The sequence below is a fragment of the Tripterygium wilfordii genome, chromosome 16 (assembly GCF_013401445.1).
Source record: "Tripterygium wilfordii isolate XIE 37 chromosome 16, ASM1340144v1, whole genome shotgun sequence".
Taxonomy (NCBI): domain Eukaryota; kingdom Viridiplantae; phylum Streptophyta; class Magnoliopsida; order Celastrales; family Celastraceae; genus Tripterygium; species Tripterygium wilfordii.
In genome coordinates, this window is record NC_052247.1 from 10,119,150 (window position 1) to 10,136,187 (window position 17,038).

Consider the following 17,038-nt stretch of genomic DNA (forward strand, 5'->3'; position numbering starts at 1 on the left):
TATTTCCTTTCATGTATAGGACTGAACAAATTCCTTCTAAGAGTTTATTAACTTCACTACTCAAGTTCGATTAGCTGGCATCACCATAACATTAATCTTGTTTCCATTGTCCTGGCATGATTGGAAAGATGACACCATTCCATATTCTTCCTCTATCCTTGCACAACTTGCACTAAAGAGAATATTTTAGTTTTGTGTTGGGTAATTACTTGTTGGTTACACATATGATTGGAGTTCTACTAGGATAAAGAGCACTTAACATATAAGGATGAGTCCACAATTTCAACACTAAACCAGACATTTGGTTGGCTCCAAGTGGAATGATGGTGAGATAAGGGTGAGAATCACCCATTAATTCTTTCGTTTGGTTGGATTTTGGGTGATGTAATTTCAAACTGATTTCACTCTTCATTTTTCCTTGTAGAGAATAGTCATGTTCTCCAAAATGGCGAGGTTGCCTATTCCCTTTGGTGCAGGATGAGTTTTAATGCAGAAAAACTATTATACTCTTATTATAAATTAAAATTCTCACACTTATACTCACTCTTTATTTTCTATCAAACATGATCACGTTTACTTCATACTCATTGTCACACTCAGCTCACGCTCACATCACACTGAGCTCATGTTCACATTGTGGATACCGCTCATTTCCACAATCAATGATTCATATCAACAGGACCACCAACGTTCGTGCAAAACTCAAAAAGAAGGTTAGAGAATTCTTGATCGGAGAGGTCCTAGTCAAGGATGCTCTGACGATCATATAACGGAGGTTCAATCCTCCTAAGATTGTGGTTTCCTGCTTAGAGATACGAATTGCAACGGGCATGTGACAGAAGCAAACTCTGGAAGTTAACTCATTTGTCAGCGGAAAGTCCAACATTTTAGTTCAGCACAATTGTGTGTGTCGAGATAGGTTTGAAGTGACTGATGGGACGGGAGCACGGTTCAACGTTCTTTTATAGGAGGGTATGTCAAATACATATTGGAATGGATGATTATTTCCGATAGAAAGAGCTTTATCGGATGAGAGGTGTTTTGACTCCGCTACGGGGATCGAGGTCGAGAAGAAAAGGAGGGTCGAAGTCGAGATAATTGTGGAGTCCAAGTCGAAGAGATATAAATATGATACATCTCTCATTCCAACCCATAAATCCCAGGCCAGCTCCCAGCTATTGATCCGCATAGGTCCACCTCTTGTCAGCCGTCTGATTGCTTTGTTTTACCATATAAGAGCAATCCAAAGGGCTGGGCAGGACAAAAAACATAAAGGAAGACCATAGACAAGCGAAGGGTCCAAGTTTCACCTGATACTGTACCCATAAACTCTGTGATTTGGCAAGATAAGCAGGAGGTCTCGAGAGGACTCTCAAAAAGACTACAGTTTGCACGAAGGAACTGAGCTGGCTTGCAGTTAAAATCCATCTGACTCTAATTTAAGAGCAAGGACCTAACCTTTCTGAAGAGTCGATTGGAATTTAATATACCTTCGAGTCCATGATGCGTTAGCAGTCCTAATAGGAGATAATTAGGGATTTTATCCTGAACCCAAGAGTAAGTCTCTACTCTCCTGTCAGCTCACAGAATATCATGGGAAAAAAATGTTGACCACATAGAAACAAACTAAAACGGAAAGGATAAAAACCAAAAACAGAGGAAGAGCAGGATAACTAGAGGTTCATACTCCACTAATTTGGTGACCCATAAAACCTAGTGCTCCAAGACAATAAGAGTTAATTATTACGAGGAAACTCTCAAAGACCCATAATACACAGGCATGGCTAATGTTGGCTTCCGGTAAAAATTTATTCTTCTGGTGCAAGGGCGCATTTGATTTCAAAAAGACCGTGATGGTCCATGAAGTGATTGCAATCCTAAAATCAGGTGAATCTGATATTAATCTTTTCCATTCAAAAAGAAAAATCGCTGTAATATCCAGGGGAAAAAAAATTGATCCTGGGACAATGGCGAAAGAAAAACTGGGTAAACGAAACGTTTTTTACTTTTTGAAACGGTAAATTTTTTATAAGAGAATTGCAACGAAGGCAAAGCTCACACTAATGAACTCAAGAAGAACTTTTATAAACTATAGTCTATAGAAGACCAGAATTTGGCACCCAAAAAAAAAATCTATGAAACCATGAACTGGGACTAGACCAATCCACAGACCTTCAATGTTCTTAAGGTAAACAAGCAAAAGAAAAAACTATGCTACACTCATTATAAATGAAAGCTTGATGGTTAAACACAAAAAACAACTCTTTCTTCTTAAGTGAAAAAGAAACTTTATTATCACAGGGCACCAAGAGGGTGCCTCCCAAAGTAGTGAAGTCCTTTCGAGTTCTCAACAGTATTATAAAAGTATCAGATAACTCTAATATTCCTAGTTCATGTGGTCCGGGGGAGATAATAAGAAATGTGAATCAAAGTTTCAAACTATCTTCGTCTTAACACTCTACTTCCAAAAATAAATAAATTAGCACAAAGGTTAGGTGACCCAGCAAGAATTAAGATAAAAACTAATGGCTGCAAGCACACACCCATTAAAGGTAACAGCTTAGCAGTAGAGCTAATCTAAATGGTAAGCAGCAAGAAAGTGACAGTGGGATGAAATCTTAAAATATCATTCGGTACAACATTCTAGTTAGTATGAAGAAAATCAAAAGAGTTTCAACAAGTTCACTGTAAACAAAGAACAAATCAGTGGCCAAAAGAAAAAAAAATCAATCAAACTAGACAGGCTCTGTGATCCTGAGCCACCTGGCATAATACAATGAGTCCCCTACAGCATTATATTAAGAAAAGTTAGCAAAGATTACTCTAAGAAAACACCAGGCAAAACATAGTGACTAACAGAAGACCTACTATTGGTATCCAACTACAGGAATCTTAATTGGAACTCGGAAGCAAATATCTACATCTTCAAGCCCACAATTTGACAGTGTGGAAACCTTAAGAAGAGTCTATGTAAGATCAAATGTTTCAAATAAATTCAAATACTACAGTAAACAAGTATTAAATAAAAGAAAAGCTCTGGAGAACCTAGATAATGCCAGCAAAGCACATATTGGGAGAACATACAAATAGCAGAAGAGAAGATACAGATAAATATTGCGAAGCTTCTTATCAAGCAGAAGAAGAAAGCCAAAGGCATTAAAAAAAAACGCACAGCAACTAAGAATTAAGTGATTCGAGGAATCAACAATCCACCCCAACATAGAACACTGTACTACCCCATCCTCACCCCACAAAACACAACAAAAAGACCACCAAAGAACCACTTGCCCCACTTAATACTGACCAGAAAGCAACTGAAACCGAGCAAGATCATTAAAAAGTTACCAAATTTACCCAGATATTCAGATTCCATCAGAACCTCTCAACTTTGTCAGCCTTAACCAGAGGATTTGACTTTGCAATGGCATCACGGCCAGAGGCCTTGTAATCAAAGGTACACTCGTGCTGCTCTGGGTACCGATGCATCCCGCAGTATGTGCTCCCGCACTTGCACTTGAAACCCGTCAATCCAACCTTCTTGTTGCAACTAACGCACCTGGTAGGCCCCTTGGGCGGGGCCTGATCACCGCCAGACGACGAAGATTCGGAAGATACCACTGCTGGCACAGACACCGATCCTGCTGGCTTCATAGACACCAAGGAGACAGCATCGACCTCAGCCGGTTGTTTCGCTTTGAAACTGAAGGATTTCTCCACGGCGGCTATCGCAGAAGCCTCCCGTTCCTCTTCGGCCCGAAGATCGCGGTAACACTTGGAGCAAAGATTCATGTTGGAAGACGTGCCGAAGAAGCCGCAGCTATTGACGCAAAGCTTTGGTTCTGACGGTGGAAAGCTTGTCCCTTCGTTCTGCTCCGAACCCATCCTCGATTAGCTTTGCTTTCTCCACGAAAAATTGGGAAAAAAGAGAGAACTAGGTTTAGGGTTTTGAAAGTGTTTATGGGGTTCGGTAGTTGCGTATTACAGTCAAAAGAGAAGACTGCGTCGCACCGTGTATCTCTGTAGATTAGACTCCCGTCATATATTGATTTCGTCTATACCGAATTTCTTAAATCAAATTACCAAATAATAGTTGGTAAAGAATTTGTAATTTCCCAAAAACAGATATAGCTGAGATGACACGAGTTAGAGCCTTCCATCTCCTTCCTTCCCTGTAATTTAAAAATAGAAATATTCCATAAGAAAATTTAGATATCCCGATTTTTTTTATGATTTTTTTGTAAACTTGAAAGTAAAAATTAATAAATTCTGTACGAATAATTCAGATAACACGAATTTGAACCCCCATCTCTCGTGATTCAAAAGAATTTGTAATTCTCATAAGAGATGGAAATACCCCATAAGAAAAATCCAAATATCTCAATGTTTTTAAGGTTTGTTTTTCAATTTTAAAGTAAAAATTAATAGGAAAAATTGATGATAAGTTCCTCTTTTAAAAGTTTTATTCCAATAAATCCATAAAGTTTAAAATACTATTCCATAACGAACCAAATGTTAAAATATATAAATTTATTGTCTAAAATACCTCATCATCATCCTCAAACATGACACACGCAGTGATTCATCTTTAACTTCCGTTGGAATCTTCATCTCCCCCGCCAAAAGCTTCTCTCCGCCCCCATAGCTTATTCAACAATTCTATGACATTTTCAGTGATTTTTCATCTCGATTTTTATTGTATTCAAACTAAGTCTACTTATACTCACCACGGGGCTTATAGATCTTGTTGTTCACCTTCGATCTATCATCACATCATAATTTTTGACATTTTCTGTGATGATTTTTGTGATTTTTTTTACAAATACTCTATTTAGTAAAATAAGCCCAATTTTTTGGCAGGCCTGACATAAGGCCCATGGGTAAGTCTTCTGTAAAACTAGATACACTGGACCTGTATTTCAAAGCTCGTTTTGCTAATGGGCCGAGCTAGAACTAAGAGAATTAGAGTTCAGTTTCTGTTTACAGTAGCCAGTATGCGCCCTTATCAACATTTGCAGGAATTTTCCATCACACTCCTACTGTTTCCTCTTAGCCCAAATCATGACGAGGGAGAAGCCCATCAAAGACATGATTACAGTCTGCAAAGCACAAATGGAAAATCTTACATTCTTACTCAAACATTGTACAGCAGAATTGAAAAGAAGCCTGGTGAAAAGAGACGTTAATCAACTATTACTCCGTGTGCTATATTTCATTTTAAAATAAACAATACACCACATAAAACACCATACAAATGCAGTGTCTACCTGTACGAACATTTCAATTTTCCAATTTAGTGTAACATATATAATCCTATAAAAATCAGCTAAACAACTTCCGTGGACAGAACCTCCATTCCACTAGCAGCATAGAAAATTAATCTATTCTGTTTCCTTTATTTTACATGAGTTAGATATTGTAAGCCAGGTATAAAAATGCCTATACGAGTATACAATAAGAAAATGAGGAGCTTGTTCCTACTGAATAGAGCTCTATTAACAGTTCAAAACCACACAGCTCTCTCAGTATAAATATGGCCTAGGACAAAATCAAAGTGATTGTTCACAAAAATATCATATTCAGAGACTTAAGGCATTCATACACCTACTCCTCACGTAAGTGCAAATGCAATAATGCATATCAGTTAAATTAGTTAGAATTCCCACAATCTCAGAAATTATCTTGATTTAGCTTCAAATACTATCTGTCATACTAGTATTGAATCATCTGACCCAGGCAAGCTTAGCATTATGGTGCTTTGTTGCTTGCCCAGGTGAATACTGTAAAGAGAATCGACACAGGAGATGCTAAGAAGTAAAGAGAAAGTAATAAACAGGATATGGCTTCAGAGAGAGAGAGATCGAGAATGTAGCTTTAGATCAAAACAAATGGAGGAGAATACACGTGGTGGACCACAACTAGTTTGAATACAGATTTATGTAGGGTAAAGTTTTTGATCGATTAATTGATTAATTAATCCGCAGAATAGATTGGAGTTGTCTAATTACTATATCATAAGCACCAGAAGTCTAAATTATTTCAAGGAAGAAAAATCCTGCTTCTTAGAAAAGAAAACTGATATAAACTACAGCAGGTTAAGGAGCTCCTGTAACCAAGTGGTGACTTATTCTTAATGACAAAGGCCTAGTGGTGATTTTCTCTTTACTTCTTGCACAAGATGCAAGGTCCGATTCTTCCCTTCCTCACAAAACCATACACACTATAGCTTATTTTCAAAAACAAAAGCTACAACAAATTTTCTTTTGCTAAATAGAAGTAAATCCTATCACTAAAAATTTGAATTTGCTGGCTTACAGAGATAGCAGGAGGCACAGCCACAAGTGGGTCTTGGAAAAACCTATTAGCCAGAGCAAGGGCAAGAAGACTGCTCTGCATTCCTGCAAAGGAAGGACTATCAGCTACAGGGATAAAAACTTTGTTATAACTGACAAAATGTAAGCGTAGCACCTGTCTCATAGGATATTGTTCTCTGCAGTGCTTTCACGTCAGGTGCCTTGTGGAGGAAAAAACCAGCAAGGAAATAACTGGCTACAAATGCTACCAGATGAAATGCAATAATAAGCGACAATATGGTTATCCCGAAAGGGGACATAACAGAATCAACGTTAATAGCAAGTGGTGCTCCAACACAGAGAGCTGTCACAATTACGGAAAGTGGAGGCAAAAATGATTTGATAGAATCACAAATCCGAGGAAAGAACCTGCATGGCATAAACACAGAAGAAGGATATGACTTTCAAATATATTCTCAGTCGATTCAGTTGGAGAAAATTTTTGGGGAAAAGTTAATCACCGATTCAGAAGCAAGCCTGTGACTATAGGAGCAACTACAATCTGCAAAATACTGGACACCATTCCTTTCACATCAACAGGCAGTCTCTTTCCAATAAGCAAAAGTGATAACAACGGTGTAACAAAAACCGCACTAGCAGTAGACAATGATGTCATTACAATGCTTAGAGGGGCCATTGGCGGGTCTGTCAGGAATGTGGCATAATTTGAAAGCTGGGCCCCACTAACACAAGATACCAACATAATCCCTGCGCCTGGTCGTTAAATTCAAGAAATGTAAGTAAATGCCGCCTGGTTTTGAAGGTAAGGTAGACTGAGTCTCACCTACGGCATTAGGAAGACCAAAAAGGGTAATTGAAATTGTGCCAAAAAGATATCCAAGAATAGGCTTCAGTACAAATTGACCAACATAACCAGCAAAAATAGCAGCAGGTCTCTTGAATGCTTCAATGAAGTCCTTCTCACTGGAATTGACCCCCACCGCAAACATTAAAAACCCCAAGGCAGGGGCATAGTACCTAAAAGTATATGAACAAAAATATCATAATCATATGTGTGGTGCTGAAGTTTATCATATTCAAAGATTACAGAAACCGCTTTTTCACATAGAATTTGAGAAGTAGTCGATTGGTTTAGGCTCCTAACAATAATATCAAATTAGATTGCACCATGCTAGTTTTGCGATAATATTACATAATAATATAATAAAATGCATCTGAAATATATGTCAGTAATGAAGAATTAAAGATAAAAAAACTGTGCCAATTTTCAGAATAATTCAAAGGGTTACTATAGCATTTAGAGCTCTAAAAAATGGAATTTAGCTTTAATTTATAACTAGCCATTTTTTAGACAAATAACAAATAAGAGTGGACAAGCAAAAGAATTCCAATAAAGGAAACTAAAAAATATGTATTTAAATTGCCTTAAAGCATGCAACTAACAAGCTAGTGGTATTTGCTTCATTCAAGAAGCAGTCAACATCAATTCCGCACCATAATAGAAAATCTGTATTTCGCTGTTTATCTGAAGACGATATAAATGGTAGATTCCAACTACATTCTACACTAAGAAGCCATTTCTTCATCTAGCTCGTATCTTGTTAGAGTAAATGAGCACATGAATGCACAGCAGCACAAAATTAACCAGCAATTTTTCTAATGAACTATAACAAAGAGGCCTTAAGAAAAAGGAAAGGGAAAATAAACCATAACAACCTGCTGGTAAACCAGGAGAAAGATGGTGGATAAACAAGAGCAAGCAGTGTACTAGCAATGACTACATGAGGCAGTAAGGAATTTGCCTGCTTCAATATATCCGCGAGCGAAGACTTCCTGTTAATAAGCACCTGAAATAAACTTAACAATGACTACTACTATAAACGTAGACCTAACATTACTCATCTGAAGCTGTAATAAGTAAGAACAAGCGACTCAATCTTGAGCTCCTCTATAAATGAAAAACTGAGATCAGGTTCAAAACTCAATCTTATTCTGCAATGGACACTGTCAGTTAATTCGACATAAATCTTTGGATCACTTTGAAGACTAAGTATGGTACCACCTTATCTGGTTCTGGTACATGTTCTGGACCCGAATCTGGCTCAAACGAATCAGATAACTTCTCCGATACTCGCCTGTGACTGACCAAAAATCTCGAGTTCCAAACTTTAAAAACAACAAAACAAACACCGGATCATAAAAAAAGAAAAGCAATTAAGCACAAAAATTGAATTGTAAGACAAAACACTAGTACTTACTCTGCGATTGTGAGAGCAAACGAACTGGAAGCCCTATTGAGCGAAATTCTGCAACAAAATTTTTAAAAAAAATATATAACCAACAGATCAAATAAGAACAACGGTGAAGTATTGTTGAAGCGAGACGATTGAAGGTGAAAATGGAAGCGACGGGGAGGTGGAATTTGTAAACTGACCAGAAGAAGAATACGAGAAAGGAATATTCCGCGGCAAAACGGGGTTTCGAATTTGGGGCGCGCACAAAGACGATATATGTGGGCGTTGGATCTGTGATTGAGTGGCGTTCGCCTTCATTCTCGCCCTTTTTTCTTCCACTTGAAGACCACACCAAGCAGGCAAGCACTGTAAGATGTCGTCAATCGAAGCTCCTCTGCTTTTTAATATAAAATAGAAAACTAGAATATAAAGGTAAAATATACGCAAAAAAGTCTAATTATTTCTTTCTTTTATAATAAGACACCAAATAATTATTTTTATCAATATGACCCGATAATAAAAAAAATTAATATGAACTAATTATTGAAAAATAAAAAATAACATAATTTTTTCACCCTACAAAATTCTCATTGCTCCACTGCTCACTTACTATTCCACACAATTTACATGGCTACATTATAGTCTCCGAGTACCATTTTTCACCCATAAGTCCCCAACTATCATGACTATTTATCCTCTTTATAAATAATTTTTATTTTATCAAGACCAAATATCTCTCATTCACTTGTGGTTGTTGACTATCTTAATTTGCATCAATGAGACCCGTTATAAAGGAATTCATTTTTAACTATCCTCGAGCTCTTTCTTTGATGATGAGGTTTTAAATACATACTCCTTCTTGAAGCTAAAAGACTGAGCTTGGAAATGAGTAAAGGATATCAACATCACGTGATCAGTATTTGTACGTTAACCAAGGATCCATACAAGGCCATGATCGACTTTTCAATGATTATTTTGTTGAAAATCAATTGTATCCTCATGATCGATTTTAGAGAGGATTTCATATGAGTCGAAGTCTATTTTTACGCATCCAAGTAACAATAGAAGCTCACGATCCTTATTTCCTACAAAAAAAAGAAGAAGAAGAAACGTGGATAGAAAGCTAGGGTTGTCTCCAGTACAAAAGATAATGATTTCATTAAGGATGCTTGTTTATGATGTAACTGAAGATTTTAGGGACGAATATGTTAGGATTGGAGAATTCAAAGTTATAGCCAGTTTGAAGAAATTTACAAGAACAATAATTTCTATTTTAGGTTTGGAATATTTGAGGTCACAAAATAGCAATGATATTGCTAGATTATTGGTGATATCACAATCGCCTCAAAGCACATGTCCATCTTGTCAATAACGTCAAACTAAAATATTAGACTTCCTTTTGACTAACAACCAATTTCAAAGCTTACTTCTAACACACATTTGGTGGAAACCGCCCTTTTCCAATCAACACCATGGTAAGGGAACCCGAAAAGGAAAGAAAAGGAACATATACTGTAAAAAAAAATATATATCATTGATCCAACACAATTGACTTGATCGTCAGAGTCTCCTTGGCTGGAATCCCTCCAATCAAAGATCATCTAATGTTTTTTGTAAATTTTGCCAGACTGACAATGACCCTCAGATATAACTTCGATTACCAAGCTTGGGCTGCCGGGAAGGTGTTTCACATCGGCGATACACTTGATAAATTAATCAAACGTGTACCATATGATTATATGTATAACTTTTGTTTATATGATTGAATAAATTCATTTCTTCCATTTCAAAAAAAAAATAAATTCATTTCTTTCTCTTTTGTAGTTTTCAAATATTCAGAAGGAGCACACACTGTTCATAAGGCTAATGGAACCGGGTTCCAGGATTGCGCTGTACCGGCTACCACTGAAGCCCTAACTACCGGTAACGATGTGGTTACATTGAGTACTCCTGGAAGGAAATGGTACATTTGTGGTGTGGGGAAGCATTGTGAGGTAGGAAAGCAAAAGCTGGTCATCACTGTGCTGCCTCTGGAGGGAGCCCCAGCATCTTCTCCAACCCCAACTTCAGATGCTTCATTGAAATTCCATGTCTGGATGGCGCCCATGATTGCTGCTCTTATTGGGATGTTGTTTTCCTAATTGTGGGTTGTGAACTCACTGTTTTATGGTTGGTTTCGGGCTTGATGATTATCATACTAAATGTATTTTAGACATTAATTTGTTTGGTTTGAAGCTATTGGATTGTAATTTTGATTATATTGAATGTTTAAGTAACTAATTTGTTCACTATACTACTCTTAGTTGAATTATAACATGTTTAAAATAAAACATGTCAATTCCTTTTCTTTTGTATGAAAGCCTTGATAAACTCTGAAACCAATCCCTTGGTAAGTCAACGAGAGTAGGGGCTCGAACTTGGATTCCACCCAATTTGAGTATATGCGTTAACCAACTCGACGGAGGGTTATTAGCCTCCAAAGCCAATCCACTAAAGCCCAAACAATATGTCACAAATACAGACATGCATGTCAATGTGATGTTGAGATCTCAAATGGATCCAAGAAGTCCATGTCTACCCCCCAAAACCATCATCATGATGCAGATTGCTTAAACAAGTGAGGCAGAGAAGCAAGTTTCAACCACCACCATTGAAATAAACATGGCCACATGGAAAGCAATGAAACCAAACATTTGTAAGCTTAAAGAGCCAGGAAATTGGGTATTTTCATTCTTGGCCTCAATTTGAGGCAAAAACCAGTGGAGTCTGGGGACTAAATCACTTTTAGATTCAATGGAGAAAGAACATATGAAAAGGTAGAATTAGAGTCTGAAGATATGGATGATGCAATGCATTTAACAAAGTATTCAAGTTGCCAGTATTTGAAGAGGAAGGCCATGAGAAGGAAGACTGCACAGTCATCAATATGCAGAGTTCTCCCAAATCTTGGGATGGGTCTGTTCTTGATGCATAAAATGAAAGCAGTTCAAAGTTTCAAAAAAAAATATATATATATATATATATATTATTCCATTCCATGAAACATTGCACCAACATAAGAGTGCTACATTTTCACTTCAAATGACAAACTGTTTAGAAATAAACCACAATTGGGCGCGGAGAAGTATAAGATGATGGTTCAGTCAGAAAGCTTGTATCTCATCAATTCATGCACGCTCATATTACTTTACTGAAACAGCATTACAGAAATGGCCAATCATGTAAGGTGGGAGAGGCTATCTATAGTAAGAGAAATGAGTCGAAAACAGATTCATCCGTAATTTGTAACGATACAAATCTGGTCTTCATCAAGGCAAATGCGAGTAATAGAAAAAAGAGTATTACTCAACTCTTCAAAACATATGATTCAGATGGTCTACTGTCACTCTCATAAAATTTAATCATGGAGAATGGTTCACTCAAATACTGAATCAAATGAAATTGAAGAAAAAGACGTGAGAAATCGTCTTCAAGGTATTCGACTCAGATACGCCTCTTAATTCTAACACAGTTCCATCATGCAAAAGGGTTCCTCCTAATGCCGAATCCAAGAATTGAATGAAAACAAGTAGACAGTGTAGGTGCCAAAAATGGTATGGCCCCGCCTGGTCCCACATCGACAAGATGAGCTGGATTGTCTAGGCCCCCAGGTTAACTATCACAGTTAGGCCCGAGACTAAAAAGTCAATCTTTGGGTCCATATACAATCTTTACATTACTTGCTACGTAATATAAACAGTATTCTGACACCAAAACTGTCATATTCTCTGACACTTATCTACAGGATCTTTATAGCTTTATAGACTGGTCACTTTATTATGATCCTTCCTTAGCATGATGGAACTAGGTGTCAAAGCATCCGCAGGTGTTGCCGACCCAGTACAGTCGCCAGAACATAGTAATGGCGACACCACCTATAAGCGCCATTACTCGGACTACATCACTCATAAAGCAGTTCTTGTCAGTCTAATCTACAGCCGATATTTACAGGTGTGACTGGCTCACATCCTTAGGTATGGCTTTCTTTCATATACGTATCTATTCATTAAATACCGCCTACAAAACTTTCATACTATCATCGACACCTGTCTTAACTATGACATATTGTTACTTTACCGTTTACCCTGACACAACCGGGATAGTAGACTTTTTATACACTTCCTTCATACAATTTGGTCCAATGATATAACTGGAATGGATACACAATTCCCGGGGTCGATCCTCATTCTCTATTAAGACCCCCCTCTTTTCATATATAAAGGGGGGGAGAGCGTTCTTCAAAAGGACCCCCGAGAAAACAGAACAAAAACACTTTCTACCAATTCCAGAAAAGACCTACTCAGACAAAACACCTAAGACTATAGCTGGTCTTCCATCTCCGACAAGTACTAACTTGATCGTCGGAGCCTCCACGACCGGCACCCCCCGAGCCGGTTAAGGAGCTTTCACGGTTTGCCTTGTTGTGAAACTTGCAGGATCCAAGGCTGCAAACGGACCCCACAGAAAGAAAGATTGACCTTTCAACTATTGTAGAAATCGGCTCCTACAATTTGGCGCGCCAGATAGGGGGCCTTTTGCAAGTATTTGGCCAAAAAGATTTCACGGCAACTTCCCGTTATGGCTGATACAGTGAGGTCACTAACAACCAGCTGTTGGAACTCATGCAAGCCATGAGAGAAGACATGTCAAAGAACAAACAGCAAACGGATGCGCGGTTAGAATCAATGTCGGTCGATAACGCAGCACTCCGCGAAGAGGTTTCGCAGCTGAGAAGCCAAACCACTTCCCAAGGCCATGATCCCACTTCAGTCCGAATTCCACCTTTTCCTCGCCTTGAGCAAACACCACCTCCTAGAGACCCTTTGCCTTATCCTTTGAGTGCCCAGTTTGTTCCCGGGAGTACCCTCGGGGGATATGATACTTCTACTTCACGGGGTAAGGGACCTGCGACAGAAGAAATTCAGCAAAATGTTAACAGGGATGCCCCTGTAGATTTGACCGGTTCTCCAAGAAGTAGACTCCCACAGCCATCACGTTTTCCTGCTGCACCTTTCGCGGGACCCACTATCGCTTCAGTCGCCCAAGCTGCGATGGCCAAGCAGATCATCGAACTACGGGGAGATATAGATAAATTGACTAAAGCACCTCCTGCTTTGGCCAAAATTAATGCCAATTGCTATACGGGATCACCGTTTGTGGACAATATATACCAAACGGATCTGCCGCACAGGTTCAGCGTCCCGAGCATGAAGTTATATAACGGGACTGATGACCCCGAGGATCACGTGGCTCACTACAAGTTAAAGATGGGCGCTATCGCCATACCGTACGGCATGCACGAGACGTGCATGTGTGAAGGTTTCGGATCGACTCTTACCGGTCCGGCTCTGCGTTGGTACATCAACTTACCCAACGGCAGTATTGCTTCTTTCGAGAAGCTAATCGAGACGTTCATGGTGCAATTCTCGAGCAGTTGGAAGATTCATAAGTGCTCTGATGATTTATACCGACTGCCCCAACGAGTGGGAGAATCTCTCCGTGACTTCCTGTCAAGATTCAACACGGAGAAAGTATCTATACCCTATTGTGACCCAGGAACAACTATTCAAGCGCTCCGGAGTTGTTTACTCCCAGATGGGGAGTTTTATGAAGAACTCACAAAATGTGATGTTAGGAGTTATGAAGAAGCTCTGATGAAAGCTACTGTATTTGTTCGCTGGGAGGAGGATGCGAGGAGAAAGCCAGTTAATCCTCCTAAAGAAGAGAAACGAGAGGACAAACGTCCTAGGAAAGTTCAATCCACCTTTGGCGAGCCCAGCAGTAACTGGCGCTCCCGCAAATCTGGAGCATCAGATTATGCGAAAAACTGTCCCGAGTACCCTCTTAAGATACACCAAGTCGAGGCTGTACAAGTCTTGAAAAAGATGGGCAGCGAGGTGAAGTGGCCGCCTAAGAAAGAGACCGAAGGATGGAAAGACCCCAAGAAGTGGTGTGACTTTCATCAGGACATTGGCCACACTACTCCTGATTGCAGAGGACTTAGATACGAAGTGGATTACCTGCTGAAAAGAGGTCACCTCAGAGAGTTGCTTTCTGAGCGCGGTAGAGCAATCTGGGAAAAGAGGAAAGTTGATGACCCAGAAGCATTGCCCCCGCCGCCACCAATTACTCAAACTTATTGTGTGATTTCTGGGGGATCAGAGATCAGTGGATTGTCCCACACCTCTGCCAAGAAGCACGAGAAGGAAGCAGCAAACCCCGCTGCTAGAATGGCACGTTCCCTTGGAACTTTCACTAATCAGGTGATGGTCTTCGCGGATGATGAAGCTACCCAACTGTTACACCCGCACCATGATGCTTTGGTGCTCACACTTCAGGTTGCAAACATCAACCTGAAGCGAATTTTAATTGACAATGGGAGTTCCGCCAATGTGTTGTTCTTGGCTGCCTACAAAGGAATGGGCCTAGATGAGACCTTGATATTACGGAAGTCAACGGCTCTTATCGGGTTCAATGGTGAGGTGAGCCATTCAGTGGGAGAAGTTGTGTTACCCATCTATGCTCCAGGGTTGAACAAGCAGACTCGGTTTTCCATCGTAGATTCACCCTCTGCTTATAATGCTATTTTAGGACGACCTTGGTTGCACGCGATACGGGCCGTACCTTCCACATATCATCAAATCCTGCGCTATCCTACCAATAATGGCGTTAGGGAGATTTTGGGAGATCAACACTCTTCTAGGAGTTGTTATAAAACCACCATGAGGAGCAAGGGAGAATCTTCGTAGCAGTTACAGAACCAGACACCCGGTCTGGAGCCAGATGAGCCAGGAATGGAGAAGCTTGACGAAGTGCAGATCCATCCTGACTTTCCAGATCATAAAGCCCTGATTGGAGCGCAGTTGCCTGCTCATCTACGACAGAGACTGATCCAGTTCTTGTCACAGCATCATGATTGTTTTGCTTGGAGCTACGAAGATATGACTGGGATAGACCCTGATGTTGTGATGCATCAGCTCCAGGTTAATCCTGAGTATCCTCCTGTCAAGCAGAAGCGGAGGAAGTTTGCTCCTGAACGGAATTTAGTGATTAATGAAGAAGTTCAGAAGCTGCTAGATAATGGGTCTGTAGTGGAGGTACAGTACCCTGATTGGTTAGCCAACGTTGTGGTTGTAAAGAAAAAGAATGGCAAGTGGAGAGTCTGTATTGATTTTACAGATTTGAATAAAGCTTGCCCAAAAGATCCCTTTCCACTGCCGCACATAGACATGATGGTTGATGCAACAGCTGGTCATGAGTTGTTGAGCTTTATGGATGCTTTTTCGGGGTATAATCAGATTTTAATGCATCCGGGAGATCAGGAGAAAACAGCTTTCATTACCGATAGAGGAATTTATTGCTATAAGGTGATGCCCTTCGGGTTGAAGAATGCCGGAGCCACATACCATCGATTGGTGAATAAGATGTTCTCGAAGTATTTAGGGGACACCATGGAAGTGTATATTGACGATATGCTGGTAAAATCCTTAGCTGCCGATCAACATCTCGAGCACCTTCAGCAAGCTTTTGATTTGCTGATTAAGTATAATATGAAGTTGAATCCTGCCAAGTGTTCCTTTGGAGTGGCATCTGGGAAATTTCTTGGGTATATGGTCACGAAGCGAGGAATTGAGGCTAATCCCGATCAGATTCGATCCATACTTAACATTCCCTCTCCGACTTGTGTCAAGGATATTCAGAGGCTCAACGGGAGAGTGGCGGCCCTTAGTCGTTTTATTTCCAGATCATCCGACAAGTGTTGTCATTTTTTCTCCACCTTAAGAAAGTCTGTTAACTACAAGTGGACACCTGAGTGTGAAGACGCTTTAAACCAATTGAAAGCCTACCTTACCTCCCCTCCACTACTGTCCAAGCCCAGCACTGGGGAGCAGCTGTACATGTATTTGGCTGTCTCTGGGGTAGCTGTAAGCGCGGTTTTGGTCAGAGAAGAAAATAAGAAGCAGTTGCCAGTATACTATGTAAGTAAGAGTCTGCTAGATGCGGAAACCCGGTATAGTTTACTGGAAAAGCTAGCTTTAGCTTTGGTGGTTGCCGCCAGAAAACTGAGGCCGTACTTTCAATGCCACTCGGTTGCTGTGGTAACAAATTTCCCGTTGAGGAGCATACTCCATAGACCCGAGTTGTCGGGAAGGATAATCAAGTGGGCGGTGGAGCTTAGTGAATACGATATTACATATCAACCGAGAACCGCAATCAAGTCACAAGTCCTGGCTGATTTCGTTGCTGACTTTGCTCCGTCAACACAGCTAGAGGCAGATAAAGAGTTGCTTTGCATGGTAGATCAAGCCCCAAAGGTATGGACCTTGTACGTTGATGGATCTAGTAACGTCAGAGGCAGTGGTCTGGGAATTGTACTGATCTCTCCAGAAGGGAGTGTAATTCAACGGGCAGTCCGATGCGGTTTCCATGCAACTAATAACGAAGCAGAGTATG

General features: G+C 39.9%; 4 protein-coding genes across 4 annotated transcripts; 2 read left to right on the forward strand and 2 right to left on the reverse strand.

Annotated features, from left to right (window-relative positions):
• Nucleotides 1-2,924: 2,924 nt before the first annotated feature.
• Nucleotides 2,925-4,044, reverse strand: LOC119981079 (zinc finger A20 and AN1 domain-containing stress-associated protein 1-like). Its single transcript, XM_038824076.1, has one exon. The coding sequence runs from the start codon at nucleotides 3,880-3,882 to the stop codon at nucleotides 3,373-3,375; it is 510 nt and encodes a 169-aa protein (XP_038680004.1). The 5' UTR covers nucleotides 3,883-4,044; the 3' UTR covers nucleotides 2,925-3,372.
• A 697-nt stretch (nucleotides 4,045-4,741) lies between these two features.
• Nucleotides 4,742-8,932, reverse strand: LOC119981078 (probable sodium/metabolite cotransporter BASS5, chloroplastic). Its single transcript, XM_038824075.1, has 9 exons — nucleotides 8,746-8,932; nucleotides 8,570-8,617; nucleotides 8,374-8,477; nucleotides 8,028-8,158; nucleotides 7,135-7,328; nucleotides 6,812-7,064; nucleotides 6,466-6,719; nucleotides 6,313-6,395; nucleotides 4,742-5,096 (listed from the first exon to the last, which is right to left on the reverse strand). The coding sequence occupies exons 1-9, from the start codon at nucleotides 8,861-8,863 to the stop codon at nucleotides 5,034-5,036; spliced, it is 1,248 nt and encodes a 415-aa protein (XP_038680003.1). The 5' UTR covers nucleotides 8,864-8,932; the 3' UTR covers nucleotides 4,742-5,033.
• A 1,247-nt stretch (nucleotides 8,933-10,179) lies between these two features.
• On the forward strand, nucleotides 10,180-10,686 carry LOC119980778 (blue copper protein 1a-like). Its single transcript, XM_038823571.1, has 2 exons — nucleotides 10,180-10,267; nucleotides 10,370-10,686. The coding sequence occupies exons 1-2, from the start codon at nucleotides 10,180-10,182 to the stop codon at nucleotides 10,684-10,686; spliced, it is 405 nt and encodes a 134-aa protein (XP_038679499.1).
• A 696-nt stretch (nucleotides 10,687-11,382) lies between these two features.
• LOC119980779 lies at nucleotides 11,383-15,333 on the forward strand. The gene is made up of 3 exons (XM_038823572.1): nucleotides 11,383-11,500; nucleotides 11,753-11,822; nucleotides 13,176-15,333. Exons 1-3 carry the CDS (start codon nucleotides 11,383-11,385, stop codon nucleotides 15,331-15,333), a joined length of 2,346 nt encoding a protein of 781 aa, XP_038679500.1.
• Nucleotides 15,334-17,038: the final 1,705 nt, after the last annotated feature.